Source organism: Penicillium waksmanii, assembly GCF_028829765.1.
Source record: "Penicillium waksmanii strain IBT 27052 chromosome Unknown utg000008l:1.0-5622682.0:1.0-5626561.0, whole genome shotgun sequence".
Lineage (NCBI taxonomy): Eukaryota > Fungi > Ascomycota > Eurotiomycetes > Eurotiales > Aspergillaceae > Penicillium > Penicillium waksmanii.
In genome coordinates this window covers 1,833,816-1,852,454 of record NW_026643254.1, presented here as the reverse complement: position 1 = coordinate 1,852,454, position 18,639 = coordinate 1,833,816, and the positions used below count along the sequence as shown (strand labels likewise).

General features: G+C 48.7%; 6 protein-coding genes across 6 annotated transcripts; 4 read left to right on the top strand and 2 right to left on the bottom strand.

Moving 5' to 3' along the window:
* Window positions 1-39: 39 nt before the first annotated feature.
* N7481_009015 (uncharacterized protein) lies at window positions 40-2,110 on the top strand (the record flags this gene model as incomplete). Its single annotated transcript, XM_057268234.1, has 2 exons — window positions 40-126; window positions 215-2,110. The coding sequence occupies 2 exons, from the start codon at window positions 40-42 to the stop codon at window positions 2,108-2,110; spliced, it is 1,983 nt and encodes a 660-aa protein (XP_057118911.1).
* A 4,400-nt stretch (window positions 2,111-6,510) lies between these two features.
* N7481_009014 (actin-binding ADF family protein) lies at window positions 6,511-7,079 on the top strand (the record flags this gene model as incomplete). Its single annotated transcript, XM_057268233.1, has 3 exons — window positions 6,511-6,773; window positions 6,863-6,993; window positions 7,054-7,079. 3 exons carry the CDS (start codon window positions 6,511-6,513, stop codon window positions 7,077-7,079), a joined length of 420 nt encoding a protein of 139 aa, XP_057118910.1.
* A 1,045-nt stretch (window positions 7,080-8,124) lies between these two features.
* N7481_009013 (amine oxidase, flavin-containing superfamily) lies at window positions 8,125-9,516 on the top strand (the record flags this gene model as incomplete). Its single annotated transcript, XM_057268232.1, has 1 exon — window positions 8,125-9,516. One exon carries the CDS (start codon window positions 8,125-8,127, stop codon window positions 9,514-9,516), a length of 1,392 nt encoding a protein of 463 aa, XP_057118909.1.
* A 2,932-nt stretch (window positions 9,517-12,448) lies between these two features.
* N7481_009012 (uncharacterized protein) lies at window positions 12,449-13,078 on the bottom strand (the record flags this gene model as incomplete). The annotated part of the gene is made up of 1 exon (XM_057268231.1): window positions 12,449-13,078. One exon carries the CDS (start codon window positions 13,076-13,078, stop codon window positions 12,449-12,451), a length of 630 nt encoding a protein of 209 aa, XP_057118908.1.
* A 929-nt stretch (window positions 13,079-14,007) lies between these two features.
* N7481_009011 (DUF341 family oxidoreductase) lies at window positions 14,008-15,022 on the bottom strand (the record flags this gene model as incomplete). The annotated part of the gene is made up of 5 exons (XM_057268230.1): window positions 14,008-14,174; window positions 14,255-14,689; window positions 14,743-14,826; window positions 14,901-14,919; window positions 14,981-15,022. The coding sequence occupies 5 exons, from the start codon at window positions 15,020-15,022 to the stop codon at window positions 14,008-14,010; spliced, it is 747 nt and encodes a 248-aa protein (XP_057118907.1).
* A 539-nt stretch (window positions 15,023-15,561) lies between these two features.
* Window positions 15,562-18,623, top strand: N7481_009010 (type I polyketide synthase; the record flags this gene model as incomplete). The annotated part of the gene is made up of 2 exons (XM_057268229.1): window positions 15,562-16,268; window positions 16,355-18,623. 2 exons carry the CDS (start codon window positions 15,562-15,564, stop codon window positions 18,621-18,623), a joined length of 2,976 nt encoding a protein of 991 aa, XP_057118906.1.
* Between the last annotated feature and the right edge of the window lie 16 nt (window positions 18,624-18,639).

Below are 18,639 nucleotides of genomic sequence, written 5' to 3'. Positions count from 1 at the left end.
TGGGGGAAGATCGCGTGCTTCCCTAGCCACTCTTTCATCATGTTGTTCTCCGCAGTATTATTACTATGTTCCCTGCATAATGTTGTCGCGCAGCGAAAAGATGCGGACTTGATGTCCTTTGTGACGGTTGGTGGCTCCCCCCCCCCTTCTTCTTTACTTTTCCCCGCGGCTTGTTCCTGAACGAAATGCTAATGTTGGTTTGCAATTCCTATAGCTCCCCGAGGTTCGCGCCTTGAAGTGGGAAGTCAACTACCTTGATCGCGAGAAAGTGGCCCCCGGATACTGGTTCGTCGCCCCGTACGGTCAGATCTCGCCCGAAGATCCCACCCAGAAGTACCAACAATATCAAGTTGGACCATATATCTACGATGGCGATGGAAAGCTAGTCTGGGCCGGCTCCGTTCAATACGATAATCAAAATGTATTCGACTTCCGACCCGTTACCAACATTGACGATGAGATAGAGCTATCATTTATCTTGAACTGGCAACTCGAGGACGAGGGAGGAGGCAAGGGAAGCGGAGTTGTCTTGGACAAGAACTATAAGCAAATACGCCAGGTCTTCCAGCCTGCAGACCTTCACGACTTCAACATGCACGAATTCAACATCTTGCCCGGGGGTAAGTCTGCTGTCGCCTGCACATACCTCTCGCAAGTGATCAACCTGGCCGAGTTCGGACGCCCGACGGAGGAGAGCTGGGTGGTTACGGGTGGGTTCGTTGAGTTGGACATGGAAACTAGCGAGGTTCTGTCCCAGTGGAACAGCAAAGATGCGATTGCCCTTACCGAGTCGAACATGTTTCACTCGTGGGACTCGCCGTGGGGTAAGCCGGGCTGGGATTATGTGCATATCAATGCTGTCGACAAGAATGAGGCCGGCGACTTCATTATCTCCTTGCGGTTCACCAACACCATCTACGGTATCTCTGGCGAGACCGGCAAGATTATGTGGCGTTTGACCAGTGGCACTACGGGTGACTTCGATATGGACTTCACCTTCTCCAAGCAGCACGATGTGAAATTCGTCTCTTCCAACGGTACCCACCATGTGATCTCGATGCTGAACAATGCTTCCGATGAGCGGGGCAACGACGAGAACGTGTCCTCAGTGCTCTTCATCGAAATGGATACCGAAGCCATGACCGCCCGTGTCATCAACCGCATCAACCGCCCCGATAGCAGCCTGACCCGTCTCCGCGGCAGTGCCGAGACCCTCCCCAATGGCAACATCTTCGCTGGTTGGAGTGAGCGAGGCTACCAGAGCGAGCACTCTCCCAACGGCGACACCTTGATGACCGCCCGCTTTATGTCAACCCGCTACTCGACCTACCGCGCCTACAAGTCCGAATTCATCGGTCGCCCGACCAACCCTCCCGACGTCGTTGCCTCGGTCTACGGTACCAATGACGATGACACTACGACCATCATCCACGTTAGCTGGAATGGTGCCACCGATGTCGCTGGATGGAACTTCTACGCCAAGGCCTACGACCGCGGTGAAAGCGTGCTCATCGGCCACGCCAAGAAGTCCGATTTCGAGACCATGTATATCGTCGATGGATACATGGACTGGATCACCGCCGAGGCTGTCGACGCCGAGGGCAATTCTATGAGCAAATCTCATGTCCAGCGCAGCGAGATCCCAAGCAACTGGGAATCTGTCGGCTTCAAGGGATCCGCCGGGGGCCCTTCTCCAGACGACCCTTCGATCATCAACCAGGTCAAGGAGGGCACGGACAAGGAAGATAACAGCGACAAAGCCAGTGATGACAAGGAGGTCGTCGCGGATAAAGAGAAAGAGACCAGCGCTGACCAGGCCGACTCTTCAATGGATATGGACATGGGATCGGACTCGAACTCGGACTCCGCGCCACAGCAAACTTACGCCGACGCTAAGGAAGTCGCTAAGGCTGTTTACCGTGCCTACGAAGTTATCCGTGGCGTCGGTGGCCTGCTGATCTTCATCTTGCTCGCCTGCTCCGTCGGCGGTATCCTCTTTGGTTCATGGCGTTTCATCCAAAAGCGCAGACGTCGCTCATACCAGCACGTCCCGTCAGAAGAGGGACTTCCTGTTGAAGAGATTCATCTGCGATCGCAAACTCATGACTAAATCAAATCCCTCGCGTCTCTGCAAACTCACTCACCCTTTTCGGATGACTGTTTAATTTTCTTGTCCAATTTTTTTTTCTCGAGCATGATTACAAGCGGTCGCATCTGCCTTCGCCTTCGCCTTCGCCATCGCATTTACATTTTCTTTTTTGATTTGGGTCTGTCTTTTCTTTCGTGCCTTTTTCCCGGTGAAGTCGGCTAGAAAGAAAGAAGATCAAGAAACAGAAAGAAATTTTATACAACACCAACCAACCATCCACTAGCTGTGGATTTGAACGAAATTTATCGGACACCTTTGCTTCCCATGCCACACCCCGGCTGAGAAGGAAGGAGAGTACGTACATACATACATACAATCAGGTTATGATCGTTCCACGCATATCATACCCCATCTGGCGTTTTTCTTTTCTTGGATTCTTGATTTTGAACTATAGGGTGTACATTTTGTCTTCATTCCGTTTTCTCTCAACCTACGCGGGGCTTCTTGCAAATCTAAAACTTGAAACTTGAAAAGGAAATTGGAACCAAGCCAGAGGATCTCAAACTCGACTCGACTTCTACCTCGAACCTGGCAGTGGATTGAAGAAAAACTCCTTTTCAACCCCAATTATGTTTCAACCTTTTCCTTTTCTGGTTTCTTATTTGTTGATTCTCCTTGTTTTTCCCTTGTTCATTTCTTGTGTAATACTTATTCACGCCTGCACCCTCTTACAAGGTTTATTTTTGAATATTCCATTCCAATCAATGTACATACAGTATAATATTATCTATCCTCCTGTCTCACCAATAAAGATCAGAATCTCAAATCTCAAATCCCATAGTGCCTCTTCTCAAACACCGAACCCAAACTAACTAGTAGACTAGTCTAGTCCTCGAAATTGTACATTAAACCCAGGGCCCAAAATCAAGTTACTCCAAGTCGAGCACAGCGTCCGGCCCCGCCCGTCACCCCCTGATGTCGATCCATGCCGGTTCGAAACCGACACCGTGGCGAGTTGCTTATCATGCCAAGACAGCCCTAACAGCACTGGGCATGGGTCCCCGTTTGATCTCCTGGATGTATCATCGGGGCTATTGTCTCGTACTCGTAGCAGAATACATACAAGTCAACCCACAACCCCGTACTCGTACTCATGCAGATGATTGATTTATTCTGGAATTACAATACGTTCGTCACTATCTGCACAACAGCCACCACCTAGATATTGGATCCATATATGATGTGTGGATTATGCAGTTCCTGCCAGTGGCAATAACTTGAAATACGTATGCAAGCACTCAGGAGTCGCCAAGAAATGAACCCTGTCAATCATGGTGGATTTGGGTATCGCTGGTCGGATCACAATCTCTTTTTTTGATTCCTGCCCTCCTTTGCCTCAGATGAATTTCTGGTTATTTTGTAGCCTCGTGAGGGGGTTCAAGCTACTTGACTGGTTGCTGTTCCTGGCCCCCCAACCAGTCAGCCCTGTCGCATGCATTACACCTCCAGGGCTGTTTACCATTACCTTACAAGATTTCACGTCCTTTTGTACGGAGTCCCTAGTCGTATTGGAAGCTATCTACAACTTGAACACAGCACCCACGGCAATATTAATGCTTGAGGCACTTGATTCAACAAAGTAACGTAATTCCCGCTCGAGTGAGCCACCCGGCCGTGTGGGCCACCCCAAAACACATAGTAAATTCCATTTTCTGTCCCTCTATATTTCAACCACCAATAATCAATTTTGTCTGGTTTTAAGTATATGTACTTTTATATACGCAATGTTATGATATATCTTGATACTAAGATATTCAGCTCAATACGTTATCGCCTTACTGTAAAATACAGAGTAATTTAGACATTTAAGCAATGAATATGTATACCTCCACCTTTTATTGCCTTATTGCTCTCATACTCTATAAACTAGTTACAGATACTATTCAGACTAAATAGGTTTAACTTCCCATTTAAATTACGCGTGGTTGTTGAGATATGAAGTTGTAATTCATTGCATTTACTATGTGTTTTGGGGTGGCCCCACACGGCCGGGTGGCTCACTCGAGCGGGAAATACGTTAGTTACACACCCGCTAACTAACGTAATTCCCGCCCGACCGGGTCACCCTCCCGACCGGGTCACCTAACCCCATTATAGAAGTTCAAAATCGATTATCGCAGCCAACACCCATTAATTCAACTAGATATAGCGATTTTTACATTTATTAATCTTGTGGCCAATCTCCCTACACCCACTACACCTAGGCGGAGCCCTAGTTGCCCGCCTATCTGCATGACTAGGCAGTTCGCCCTGCGCATGCGAATCTACTACAGCTTCTTCTGCTAGCAAATCTAGCTGCGTAAGTAGCTGTAGGCCCTCTTCAACAGTTAATCCCTCTTCGCAGGGTATCTGCCTAGTTGACCGATTGCGTTTCTTAACTATCTTCTCGTTCGTCATACGTAGATTCGCGTTCTCCTGCGCAAGCAATGCAGTATTGTGTAGCGCTTCGCAGTGGCCCTTGATAATCCGATCAAATATAGTTTTTGATGGGCTCGGAGGGCTATTTGACCGCCGGTGTAATAGATCCTTAAGCATTGAAACTTGCTTTTGTAGCTGAACGACAGTTCTAGGCGTTTTTGGCGTAGATTGGCTTGATCTGCTGCTTGGCCGGCTGTTTAGTGGTGACGGAGTTCGTAGAGAGATATTGAGCTTTGAAAGTACTCTTTCTGCGTCGACCGGTACTAGGCCACTAGCTGCGAAGCTATTCTGAATAATAGCTGGCTTTTGGAAAGCCTCTAGCCGTGCGTGTTGATAGTTCTCTAAAAAATCGTACTTGTCGATATGGTTGTATCCCCTACGTGCAAGATCGCTGACAAAACGGCTATATGCTCTCTTAATAACTGCAAAGCAGCCAACATCTAGTGGTTGTAGTAGATGTGATGCATGCGAAGGCATACAAAGAGGTATAATATCGTTTGCTGCACAAACTTGGTTGAATTGGGGCGAAAGATGGCTACCATGGCCGTCAAGAATCAGTAGGCGAAATCGGCCGCGTACACGCGAATTTGTTGATGGGATAAAAAGCTTTTGTAGCCAACGTAGGCCAATTGCGTCGGTAGTCCAGCCGTTATCAGAGACCTCAAATCGCCAATTTTGTGGTAGGTTTTTAAACCAATCTGCCATAGCCACTTTACCCTTAAAAATTATACACGGCGGTAGCGAATAACCATCGGCACAGATTGCTTCGATAGCAGTAACCCATTCACGATTTCCTGGCTGTAGAAGACGTCTCCGACCGTAGTATTCTGCTCGAGTTACTACCTTCTGCGAGGATATAAGGCCCATTGCAAAGCCTGTCTCATTAAAGTTATAGATATCCTCTGCTTGTATTCCGTTCTCGTCAATCACACTTTGTACAGTCGTAAACCAGGCTCGCAGAGCTTTTGGGTCTTCGTTCAATGCACGTTGGTAATCGTATCGTACTGAGTAGCGTGTACGAAGCTCATCGCGACGTTGAACGAATTTTGATGGCCAATTCTTGCCAACAGTAGGCGGAGGTTGGTTACCACGCGCAGCCAGTAGGGTATTAGCCATCTCTCTTACAGTAGCAGGCCTAGGCGCTGCTCCACGTGCATCCATAGAGAGTATCCATTCAGTAAGCGAATCCTCTTCTAATTGGGTCAGTTTATGACCAGTTGGGCGTTTATCAACGCGTGAGGTTCGACCATCGGCACGCGCTTGCAGTGTAGAGAAGGGTATTTCGTATAGCTTGGCTGCCGCGCGTAGAGATTTGATACGGCCATTTTGAATATCGTCAAGGGCTAATAAGATCTTGCCCTCTTGATGAGCCGACTTCTGCGAGGATTCAGTGCGTTTTGGTGGCATGGTAGGTGGTTGAATTAGGTAGATTGGTAGGAAGACGCGATTTTAGATGGGTTGACCCGGTCGGGAGGGTGACCCGGTCGGGCGGGAATTACGTTATCTACCGTATGTAGTAATGAGGTAGAGAGGTGTAAGATGATTTATTCTCTATTATAACTTGAAGAACAAAATTGCACCTTTTATTCACGTGTCATATTCTAGCTGCTTCGAACTCTCGATTTTCCTCCCATCCTCCTGTTGTCCATCCACCTAAGGTCTGAATCCTCGGAGCTGTCGATGTATAGGCTGCTCAAGCAGTGCATCGATTCAGCGAAAACCCCACCAGGAACAGGTTAGGTTTTTACAGGCACCCAGGCCATCTATTGGACGGTAACTGCATCTCCATTGTCATGCAATGCATGACTAATCGGACAGCTTCCCCGCAAGTTGGAAGGAGGTAAGTTTGATCAGCAGACTCTCTCTTCTTCTCCTTCACCCCTTTCTCCCCCCCACTTCCACTCTCAACTTCTCCCAATATTCTCCTATCAACACTTCCAACCATGACTAGGGGATTCGCAACCATCTCGCCCGAGTGCGAGACCGTCTTTGATGAGGTCAAAGAGACCGACAACCTTGATTACGTCATTTATGAAGCTTCCGCACACGACAAGAAGATCACCGTCAACAAATCCGGCAAATACAAGGAATACTCAGAGCTCCTTGCCAACTTCAAGGATGACACTCCTCGATATGCCGTCGTCGACTTCAAGTACGATTCTCCCTCTGGCGATGGTCAGCGACACAAGCTCGTCTTCATCACGTGGTATGTTACATTTGTCTCCCCCGCATTTTGAGGCAGCGATCCTGCAGATCCCCTGGAATGGAGCATGCTAACCACCAGGTTTCGCTCAGGGTCCCGGAGGGCGCGAGCATTCATGACAAGTCATACTACACCACCAACAAGGACCACCTATTCCGGGCGCTCTTAGACATTAGTATCCATGTGCAGGCACACACCCAGGCGGAGCTGGCTCACGCAGCAAGTACGTATCCACAATTCGGGGAACTGTCGTCGACAAATCTAACATACCGCTTCTGTCCAGTTATGAGCCAATTCAAGGTCCTCTGAGAGAATTTTGATGTCTTATGGATCCGGGGGCTCTTGAAGCCGGGAAACCGAGTACCTCCACTCTATTCGAGAATCAATGACAGAAAGGCATAAAGCCTAGCAAACAAATTTTCTTTCCTACAAACAACTGTCGTAGATCATAAGTCGGCGAAAATCCGGGCCTTGACAGCCGATGTCGGCAATTCGCATCCGCGAAATAGTAGGTGTAACTTCGGTGCTCTGAACTGGAAACTTATTCCCGTCACAACCTCGGGAAGTAAAAAAGCAATAGCGATTGATGTAGCACCAGGAAAATTCTATCAACCTTGCTTGAACACCTTAATACTGCACTGGACCGGATGCCGCCCTGGCGTTACTGGCTTGGAATGCGGAATAAGCTTCCCTATTCGGGTAGCGACGTGGCATCCCTGAGCTACAATCAACCATTGACATTGAAATAGATCCCGAACTGATTCGCATAATCTTCAAGGGCCACAATTGTGAGCCTAAAATTATTTGAAAACAAGTGAAACTTTAAGCAGTCCTAGTCATAGATAAGACATCTGATTTTCTGCCTTTCGTAGATGATCAAACCGCTCCTGGAGGTGTATGTATTACTATTTGTCAAAGGTCAAACTATAAATGTCCAGGTCTAGGATCATGGAAGCTTTATTGTGTAACTGGAGATATGCTCGGTATCTACTCATATAACTAAACCGGCTTGTTCGGCTAATATTCAATCTGGCTTTTTTAAGAAAGTATCTAGAACCATCGAGGTTTTTGCTTCTCTAAATCATTAGATATTTGTTCAAAGTCAGCCAAATTTAATCTTGACTGGGGAACATTGTAAGGGGACAACATTCTAGGCAAATATAGCCTCAGAAAGGGACTTGTCAATGTTTTCTGCCAGACTGGCACAGCACATTGCCGAGTAATTCTGGGCAAGCCCAAGGAATGTGTGCTCTGCATACTTAAAGCCCGCCCATACCACCTTGTCTTCTCCCGGCAATGTCAGCAAGAGCAACTCTCCTTTCAATCTCTAATCTCCAGCGCCGGATATTAAATCATGATTTGGCTTTCGTGCAAAAGTCTCGTTATTTTCGGTCTCGGACTGTTTGTTTCCTCCGGGAGTTGTGCTAGCAAGCCGCTTGTTAGGGATGTTGTCATTATCGGTGGCGGCTCCTCAGGCACCTACGCTGCGATTAGACTTCGTGATCAAGGGAAATCAGTCGTGGTGGTAGAAAGAGAAAGTATCTTGGGAGGCCACACCGAAACATACGTCGATCCAACGACCAAACAGGTTGTGGATTACGGACTTGTTCTATTCCACGATCTGCCCGTCGTTCGACAATATTTCGCACGACTGAATATATCCAGCGCCCTACAAAACCTTTCACAGATATTCCAGCCCATCACTACATATTTGGATCCCGACACTGCTCAGACGGTCAACTTCACTCCTCCTGATCCATCGGCAGGGCTAGCAGCCTACGCCCAACAACTCGCCCAATACCCGGGCCTGGAAACTGGGTACAATCTCCCCAACCCTGTCCCAGAAGATCTACTGCTGCCATTCGGACAATTCGTTGCAAAGTACCCTGAAATCTCAAATGCGACATTCTCGATAGCTCAGTTCAATCAAGGCCTTGGCAATATTCTTGATCAACCAACATTATATGTTTTCAAGATACTTGGGTTCGATGTCCTAAACACAATGGCGAATGGGGCCTTGCTTCCGACCAGCGGTAACAATCATCAAATATACGACCAGGCTTCAAGAATCCTCGGACCAGATGTACTTTTCAGAAGTACTGTAGCGTCTGCCCGACAAAGAGATGCAAACGGAGTTGAAATAGATGTCAACACACCAAACGGAATCCAAACAATAAAAGCAAAGAAAATACTCATTACAATTCCTCAAACCCTCAATAACCTACTCCCCTTCAATCCCGATCACACTGAAGCAAAAATATTTAACGAATTCAGAAGCGTGGGATACTACACCTCCCTAGTACGAAGTACAGGACTTCCATCGAACTTCACTTCCAGCTCCGCATCAGCCAATACCTCCTTCAACATCCCAGAGATGCCAGCAGTCTATTCTGTATCCGCTACCGCCGTCAATGGTGTTTTTGACGTCAAGTATGGCAGTCAGAAAATTTTGTCGGATGCTTATGTGCAGGGGGAGATACTTTCGTATATCCAGAAACTGCAGAACAACGGGTTTACGGGTAACTTTTCGGGAGCGGCCAATTTCTTACGTTTCAAGAGTCATGTTCCATTTGAACTAACTGTCTCTCCGGGTCGCATTGCTACTGGGTTTTATCATGATCTTTATGCTTTGCAGGGTTATCGAAGTACGTGGTATACAGGCGCTGCCTTTCATGTCCAGGATTCGTCGAAGCTTTGGAACTTTACTGAGACAGTTGTGTTGCCCGGATTACTGAAAAGCCTCTAATTGGGGGATGGAATGGTCTGATTGAATGGATTCCAGTTAGTAGTTAGGTTTCACCAGCGAGTATAATCTTCATATCGGTCAAGCTAGGTTGATATCTACAAAACCAACGAGCCCAGGTAGCAAGATATTGAAGCACTGATACATGTCCACTATCACATGCTAGATTATAAGGTAAGAATACGGGTAAGTACATATCGGGTATTGGCTCCGTAAGGCCAGACGTCAGATCACAGGTGATTCACCCGACCCGGACGGAACCAAGATCGAGATAAAAGGCCAGGGTCTAGAGCTTCAGTGACTCGCTTAGGCTCACCAACCATCTTGCGAGGATAACGCACCTGCATCGTCCTGAGTAGATGGATATTTGAGAAAGAGTGATATTCACATGTCGACATTTGACTAGACGGGCCTCGTTATCTATTTGCGACTGCTCCTAGTCCTGGTTCTGCGACACGGTCCGTTGCAGGAGGATGTGATTGATCTATGTCGAATGCTTGGCTGAGACCGTTCGTAAAAATTCGCTCGGTGGGCATGAGGAGGATGGAGGGTGTGGAACTCTGCTATGGAGAACGCACCCTATGAACGGTCGTTTGAGGGAGCCGAGGGCTCCGGATGCTTGTAATCTGTTCATTTACATTTAACTACCGCAAATAATAGGTCGAATTATTCAGAGCTACAGTTGTTTCCACTAAAAAGAACGCCACCTGTTTGTTTCTCGGTCGTTTTCTGTTCCTGCAGGGGCGCCAGCGATCTTCTCAAAGGCACGCTTTGACAGGGCACAGTGCTCGTTCCACAATTGCAAGAGCCCGACCGGTGCCACCACCAGGCCCTGCGAACAGAGAAGATCCGACATGAAGCGACCGTTTTTAAGGTTTAATATGACGAGCGTTGTTGCCGAGGTAGATCAACCGTTGTCAATGGGTCCATGTTTTGGGATATGCAAGAGGCAACCCTGGTTAGAGGATGGGTTTGCGGGGAGGAGGGTCTTTTCTGGAAGGGAAATCCTCGGAAAGTCCGCCGGGAAACAATTTGCATGCATTTTTGCATGCATCTAAAGACTCATTTTTTGAGGCAGAGTGACTATCTTGGACGATTGTGTCGGATTTGTTTCAGGTGCCGGGGAGCGGAGCCTTGAATTAGAGCGAAACCAGTTCCTGATAATATGAAGAAACTGAAATTCAAGAACCAGAGGGAGAATTTTCAGCGAATTTGGGAATTGTAGGTTTGAATTTGAGGCGCTTGAGAATTGAGGTTTCAAAGAGGAGTCTAAGTTTCGGCAGTTGAGGCTCTTCACCGTGCTAAGCTTGGAGTCAATCCTCATTAGGCTACGCGTTCCGGGGTTTTACCCACGGCTATAAGATGGTCTCAAATTCAAGGCTGGGTAAAACCAGGGCAACTGTAGCTGTCAAACCCCGGGTCTATTAATCTGATTTAACGGGGTTGAGCCCAATTTTCAGTCTTGCGCCCGACCAAGTCTTTGATACTCTGATACCCAGTCTAAACTACATGTCCTCCGTACCTTGTGGCAACCTCTAACAATCAATAGTGCCCAAAACTTGACCGAACCCAAAGAAGATCCTCTCCCTGGAAAATAAATTTTCAGTCACTAGTTTCGTGATTGACTTTCCTTCAAAGGTATCGACCTTACGATACAAGGAAGGTGAAAACCAAGTTAAATGAAAATCCAATATTACGAGACTCCTCCCCACTTGATTTTCGATCGCAGAGGCAATCGGGAATAAAAATTCTGGGAGGGCACTCCACACGGAGTACTCCGTACCTACACAATGGGGAGTATCGATTGGATAAATTGACGGGGCCGTAGTAGTCACCCCGAGAAATGCCGAGAAATGCCCCTATTGATTGCCGCCAATCTTACTAGAAGATAGAGAAGATTGGCGCTCAGGGCAAGCGCATCGCGAATCAAAGCCGACGGGAATGGGCTCCCTTGCCGTGCGAAAAATTAGTGTTGCGCCTCGGGCGAATATAAGCCTATCATTATACTCCACTTTCCCGCGCTCCATACGAGTAAGCAGTTCAGCTAAACTTTGAGACCAGGGTCTGAGCTCCACTTGGGGTGAGCTAAGCTAAACCCTATACTAGCCGCTCTCTGACTGGTGCAAATTGTCAGGAGGAGTGGCAACGTGGCTGAGATCATCCCCATAGGGGTTTTCTGAATTGCGTCACCTTGCAAATTGGATCGAACGTGAGATATCCACATTCCGCATTGGCAAGATCTGTCAAGTGTTGAGGGAGAGCCGTGGAGATGTTGAATAGGGAGGGGCGTGTAGAAAAAGGAGAATAATACGAATAATAGTGGTAATAATAATGGTAATAAAATATTCAAAATTGGAAAATATGGGAGCGGGAGAAATGGAAATTCAAAAATGTGAAAGGTACAGAATATGAAATAATATTCGGTAAGGCGCGGAAAAAAAAAAGAAAATAATTATTGAAAACACGTTTCATTCAGTCGGCGCTGAATGAAGCGTATGACATCCATATTGTATTTGACAATATACAAGAAATGTGCGAGGTTGTCGCCGGGTGAAGTACCAAGACAACACTCCACGTCGCCCACGTCGCAGTAGCTTCGCAGCGAGGCCTTGTAAGGCTCGCACCACTCGGGGTGAATGCGTGGGTACAACTATTGAGTTTAGCATCGGGATTCCATTCGGGATATCCGCGAGTGTAATATGCCCGAAGGGCAAACAATAGCTGTAGAAGTGACTCGGACTCGAACGAAATAGATCGCTTACCCCCGTCCCATTGGTGCAGGTCCCGATGTTCCAGGGCTGTTGCGGGAGAAATGTCTCCTCGCCGTAGCAAACAGCGGCAATTACTAGCGTTCCAGGCATATTTAGGGTTCTCCCGCCAGACCGGACGAAATTTGGCTAGAGCGGATTTGATACGATGGAGCTTACCACTTTTGTTATACTTTGGCTCCAAGGCTGGCACGGGGAAGAGCCAAGACGAACTGGTTCCACATAGACCGTCCATCAGGACAATTCCTCCCTGTGAAGATTTCATGTTTCAGCTGGATTTCATATCGCCACCGAGGAGAGGAATCCAGCCGGGATACATTGGTTGCATGGCCGTTCTTCGGGGATTTGTTTGCTAGCGCACGGGGGAAGCGATAGTAGCCGCATAAACCTTCTAGCAGGAGAACACGGTTCGAGAAGGAATGAATAGAAAAGCAGATCTGAAACGGGATGTGTCCGACCATGGAATGAGGACTTACCAATGAGTATCCATGCAAGAAGATCTTCGAATTTGGGCAGTCGGCGATGTATTCTCGGATATATTCCTGCATCAGATATGCCCCGTTGCCAGCAGCGATACGGTGATCGTCTGCGCCGTGTTTATAGGGCAAAGCGATGCTAGTCGAGCCGGGAATAAGCTGCAACACCAGATTCTGGATAGTCACCATTACATTCAAGTGATCGCCTGGTCCCTGGCCTCGGATAAGGATGGCGTGCACTCCAGTGGCGCACTGTTCTGGTGGCGTGGACTGGGAGTGGACCAGGACACCGAAAGCCAACACGAGGTTCTGGAATCGCATGACGGGCCCAATTGATTGGGTCGGGGGCGCGGACGAGTGGAGGATGTGGGATGATTGTCGGGGGTTTGCCGTGTCTGACTTTGGTCTGGTTCTAGTTTTACCTTCTGGTGGTTCCTTTGAATCTGGCTCCAACTCTGGTTCGGGTTGAGGCTGTTTCCTTTCTGATCGCTAGTCAGCTTGTGTCATTTCACCTTAATATGACCATGGACGGAAACGCCAGTGCACTGACTGGTCATATGTGGTGGTATTCTCCAGGGGTATGCCTGATACTATCGAGAAATGGCTGATGATGATATTAGCCGTGGTGTGTGACAGGCCGAGCTAGATCTGGAGATTGGGATCGACAAGCTCCACCGGCCTGAAGATGAGTGGCTCCCACTAGGAAACAGGGTTTGGTGCCAATGCTTGTGGGGCAGTCCTCAGCTTATCGAGCCTTCTGGTCGATCGCGATCATCGACCACATGTGAAGTGTGGGAAAACGGGAAAATGAAAATAGGGGAGGATGAAACATTTCGACCCTAGGTGTGTTGCCGAGTGTCGCAGGTACTGCGTACAGAGAGTATCAAGGAGGTCTTAAAAATGAAAGCAAAACTTGAATGAGCATGTCGTACAAACCAGCTGAGGCTAGAGGCTACGTACGCCATTCGCCTGCTGTATGACAGCATCTTGCGATTGAACCATCATATTCCAAGGTTCTGTACGGAGTAGGAAGAAGCAAATTAATAAATAATAAATGTGATCAATGATACTGTAAACGATAATGACAACTATGTAATTCCCCTGTAATAAAGATTCCGTACGCCTATGTATACCCCTGGTGATCACAGATCACATAAACCAATCACAAATGATACAAACTTATATAATAGCACAGCGCAAGGGGATTCGCCGATCGACATAATAACAGCCCAGAATGAGGAATCTCATTTTCACTCCTCTTCTTGAGTCTTCTCAACAAGATCACGAACCGCATTGGCCAATTCGTTAATCACCAACCCTGAGCGGGGGATAGTGTGGCCCTTCCCCGTATCGAAGAAGGTGGCTGTATCCGGGTCGCAAACATTGTAGAGTGCATATGCACCATGGCGGAAGGGATCTACCTAGCAATCAGTATTGCCGAGCCAAAAAAAAAAAAAAAAGTAAGGGGACCGGGAGCCAATAGTTGGGAGTACATACCGTTCGCGCCAACAATATGGAGGGTGGGGACGTCAACCAGATCTTCGACCTCGTCCGCCAGGAGAACCCCCCTTTCCGGCGACATGGGTGGCCAACCAGTAAAGAACATGGCGCACTTAATGCGGCGCTCACGGCCTTCCTCCTCGAATCGCCGTTGCTCATCCAAGATGAAAGTAGCGGCCATAGAGGCACCCTCGCTGTAGCCGATAATACCTCCAATGTCTGGGTGCTCCTCCAGGGTTTGGTAGAGATAGTCCATGACATTCTTGTAGTTGAGCCAGATAACTTGGCGATCGCCCACCAGGTCGCGCATCACATCCTCTGGATTTTGTCCCACGGGGATTTGGCGAACGCGACTGATCAAAGAATCTTCGGCGGCACCGCCATCATCTGCCCAGCGATAGTGAGGACCGATACCAAAGTACTCCTCGAATCCTGTATATTGGTGAGCTTGGTGCTGGATACAAGAGAGCGCAAAAGCCTCATACCTGCTGGTGGTGTGATCTTGACGGGGGCGTTGATGTAGTGGAAGGACGCAGACTGATCTTGTCCCAGGTCCTTCTGAAGGGGAGCTATATAGTATCCATGGTCAGTTATAACGGTCCTCCTCTCTATACTATCAATTGGGCTTTCTCTTGCTGCATACCAAGCTGGATACTGATGTTCTTTGGGAATAGTTAGCATCTTTCCCCCGTAATCAGTTCAAGTCCAAGTTGAAAGACTCACTTCGACATTGCCAATGGCACCGTGCAAGCAGAGAAACTTCATGGTTGTTCTAGTTCTAGACCGGATGAGAGAATGAATGGAATGTTGCACAGCTGATAGAGGAGGAAAGAGAAGAAAGATAGTCCTCCCTGGCTGCTCATAAATCAGCCAATTCCCTCCGAAACATGTGATCGGCGATCCAAGTAGCTCCGTGCCTCAAGCTCGCGTGGATTGTGGGTTGCATGGCCGATGGGGCGCCGTGGGTCGAAACGTACCTGAATTTGTGTCTAACCCCAAGGGGCTTGTACAGCAGTCCGAAGTTACGCACCCAATACGTTTATCGCCTCGGCGCAAAAAAGAGGGCGCAGATCGTTTCCATTGAAATTTTTTTGGAGAAGCTCTGGATCGCTCCTGTCAGTGTCCATCTGGACAAAAGTCTTTGGTTTATTTTATTTAATCGTGAGTCCCGTCAATTCTGGCGAATCCACTTCCACCAATTCTATACTTTCCTTCTTTTAAACCCCTCCTCCACCCCCCTCCTCCTCTCCTCCTCCCCTCTCTATCTCCTTCTCTTTTCACCAAAAAGGAGAATCTCATATACCATGAATAGTGCCGAGAACGGGTCACAGCCCGACGGTGTGAATGGGGTGAATGAGACTCACGAGCCCATTGCGATCATCGGTTACGCCTGTCGTCTCTCCGGTCAGGTCTCCTCCCCCGGCGACTTATGGGAGCTTTGCACACGCGGTCGCAGTGGATGGTGTCCCATCCCTAAAGACCGTTTCGACTCCGGTGCATACCATCATCCTAATCCATCCAAGTCGGGAACCACAAACCCCATCGGCGGGTACTTTCTCGACGAGGATGTCTCCCGATTTGACGCCCCCTTCTTCAATGTCACCGTTCAGGAGGCCATTTCCATGGACCCCCAGCAGCGATTGCTTTTAGAAACCTCGTACGAAGCTTTGGAGAGTGCTGGCATTCCCAAAGAATCCCTTGCCGGTCGTAATGTTGGTGTGTTCGTCGGTGGCAACTTCGCCGATTACGAGCTGCGCAACTTGCGCGATATTGAAACTGCACCAATATACCAGGCCACCGGCAATGCGACATCCCTCCAATCAAACAGAATCTCCTATTTCTTCGATTTGTCGGGTCCGAGTTTGACCATCGACACGGCCTGTTCCTCCTCGCTCGTGGCTCTCCACTATGCTGTACAGAGCTTGCGCAGTGGTGAATCGAAAGAGGCCCTTGTCGGAGGTTGCAGATTGAACATTCTCCCTGATTATTTTGTTTCCATGTCCATGTCACAGTTAGTACTCCCGCTCAAGCTTCTTTTCCCCCACATTCAATCTTCCGGCGCAATCACTAACCCTTTTTTTTCTTTCCCAATTATAGATTGTTCAACGACGAAGGAAAAACATACGCATTCGAAGAGAGAGCCAAATCCGGTTTCGCGCGTGGTGAGGGTGCTGGTGTCGTTCTTCTCAAGCCCCTCTCGGCCGCAATCCGCGACAAGGATCCCATTCGGGCTGTAATTGCTCATACGGGCGTCAACCAAGATGGAAGGACAAAGGGTATCACATTGCCGAATGAAAAGGCACAGGAGAACCTGATCCGTCGTGTTTACGCTGAGGCCAACTTGAACCCCGACGAGTGTGGTTTTGCCGAAATGCACGGCACTGGTACCAAGGCCGGAGATCCCATTGAAGCCGCTGCGGTTCACGCAGCACTGGGCCAAAACCGGACAGCCAGAAACCCCCTCTATATTGGATCCGTCAAGTCCAATATTGGCCATCTGGAAGGTGCAAGCGGTATTGCATCAATCATTAAAGCAGCTATGATCTTGGATAATGGATTGTTGCTTCCGAATGCCGACTTCAAGAAACCGAACCCTAATATCCCTCTCAATGAATGGAACATGAAGGTCGTGAATTCCACGCGACCCTGGCCTCGAGGCAAGAAATATATCAGTGTCTCGAATTATGGCTTTGGAGGTGCCAATGCCCACGTCGTGATGCAGAAGCCTCCTGCGCCAACACAAGCGGCGGACGACGCCGAGGTTGATGGAGACCCCAAGCGTCGCCTATTCCTCATTTCAGCAAACGATAAAGACTCGCTCAAGACTAGAATTCATGATTTCGGCGTTTATTTCGAACAAAGACCGGAGGTGTTTGAGAACTCTCTTTTCGGGAACTTTGCCTACACTCTCGGAAGCAAACTGTCGCAGCTTTCATACCGCGTTGCCGTGTCGGCGACATCGCTTGATGAGCTTGGTATTCGCTTGGCTCAGTTGAAGGTCAACCCAGCTCGAGTGCTGAGCGCGCCTACCATAGCATTCGTCTTCACTGGACAAGGAGCTCAATGGGCCCAGATGGGTATCCCACTTATGACCGACTACCCAGTGTTCAAGTCTGCCATTGTGCGAGCCGACGAATGCCTGCGCAAACTTGGTGCGGAATTCTCTCTTCTAGAGGAGCTTGAGAAGGATGCTTCGGAGTCTCAGATCAACTCCCCTCATTTGAGCCAACCGGCTTGCACAGCACTCCAGGTTGCGTTGACTGATCTGCTTCGGTCTTGGGGCATTCTTCCTTCTTCGGTTGTCGGACACAGCTCTGGTGAGATCGGTGCTGCGTACGCTGCTGGTATCTATGACCTCGAGGCTGCAATGGCCCTTTCATACCGCCGTGGTCAAATGACCCAGCTCCTCAAGAAGACATTCCCTCTGCTGAAGGGGACCATGATTGCCATTGGCGCTGGCTCTGAGGCTGTCAAGCCGATGCTGAAGACTCTTGGAAGCTACGCTACTATTGCCTGCGTGAACAGTCCTTCCAGTGTCACCGTTTCTGGAGACGTTTCTGCTATCGACGAGCTGGAGCCCATCCTGCAAGAGCAGGCATTATTCAACCGACGCCTCAAGATCGATGTGGCATACCATTCAGACCACATGAAGAATGTCGCCGAAGCCTATCTGGCCGCCATCGAGTCCATTCAGCCAGCAACTACTTCTACCGCGACCTTCTTCTCTTCCGTGACTGGTCAGATCGCCCAGCCGTCTGAATTGGGCCCCGCCTACTGGATTCAGAACCTGACATCCTCCGTCTTGTTCTCTGATGCCCTGAGCAAGATGTGTGATAATGAAGAGACCCGTCCTCACCTTCTCATTGAGGTTGGTCCCCATTCTGCTCTGAAAGGTCCTATCCTTGATATCCAGAAGAGCTTGGGTTCCGCGGCGTCCAAGATTGGCTACGCCCCGACTGTGATCCGTAATGCCGACCCTAGCGAGTCCGTCATGGATGCCGCTGGCGCAGCTTATGTACGCGGAGCATCTCTCAAAATCACTGATCTCAACTTCCCTTGCAGCAATGCTAATAACAGATCGTTCCTGAGAGATCTTCCTCGGTACCCGTGGCAGCATTCTACACGTTACTGGCACGAATCCCGTATCGCAGACAAGCATGCCAAGCGAGATGGTGTCCGAAACGATGTTCTTGGTGCGCAGGCTATGTACTCGAATGACCTGGAGCCAACATGGCGCAATATCGTTCGCTTGGATGATATTCCCTGGCTTCGCGACCACAAAATGCAGGGCATGATTGTCTACCCAATGGCTGGTTATGTAAGTCTTCCTTTCATCATTCGATCTTTTTTTAGAAAAAAATACTAACAGACTTAAAGCTGGC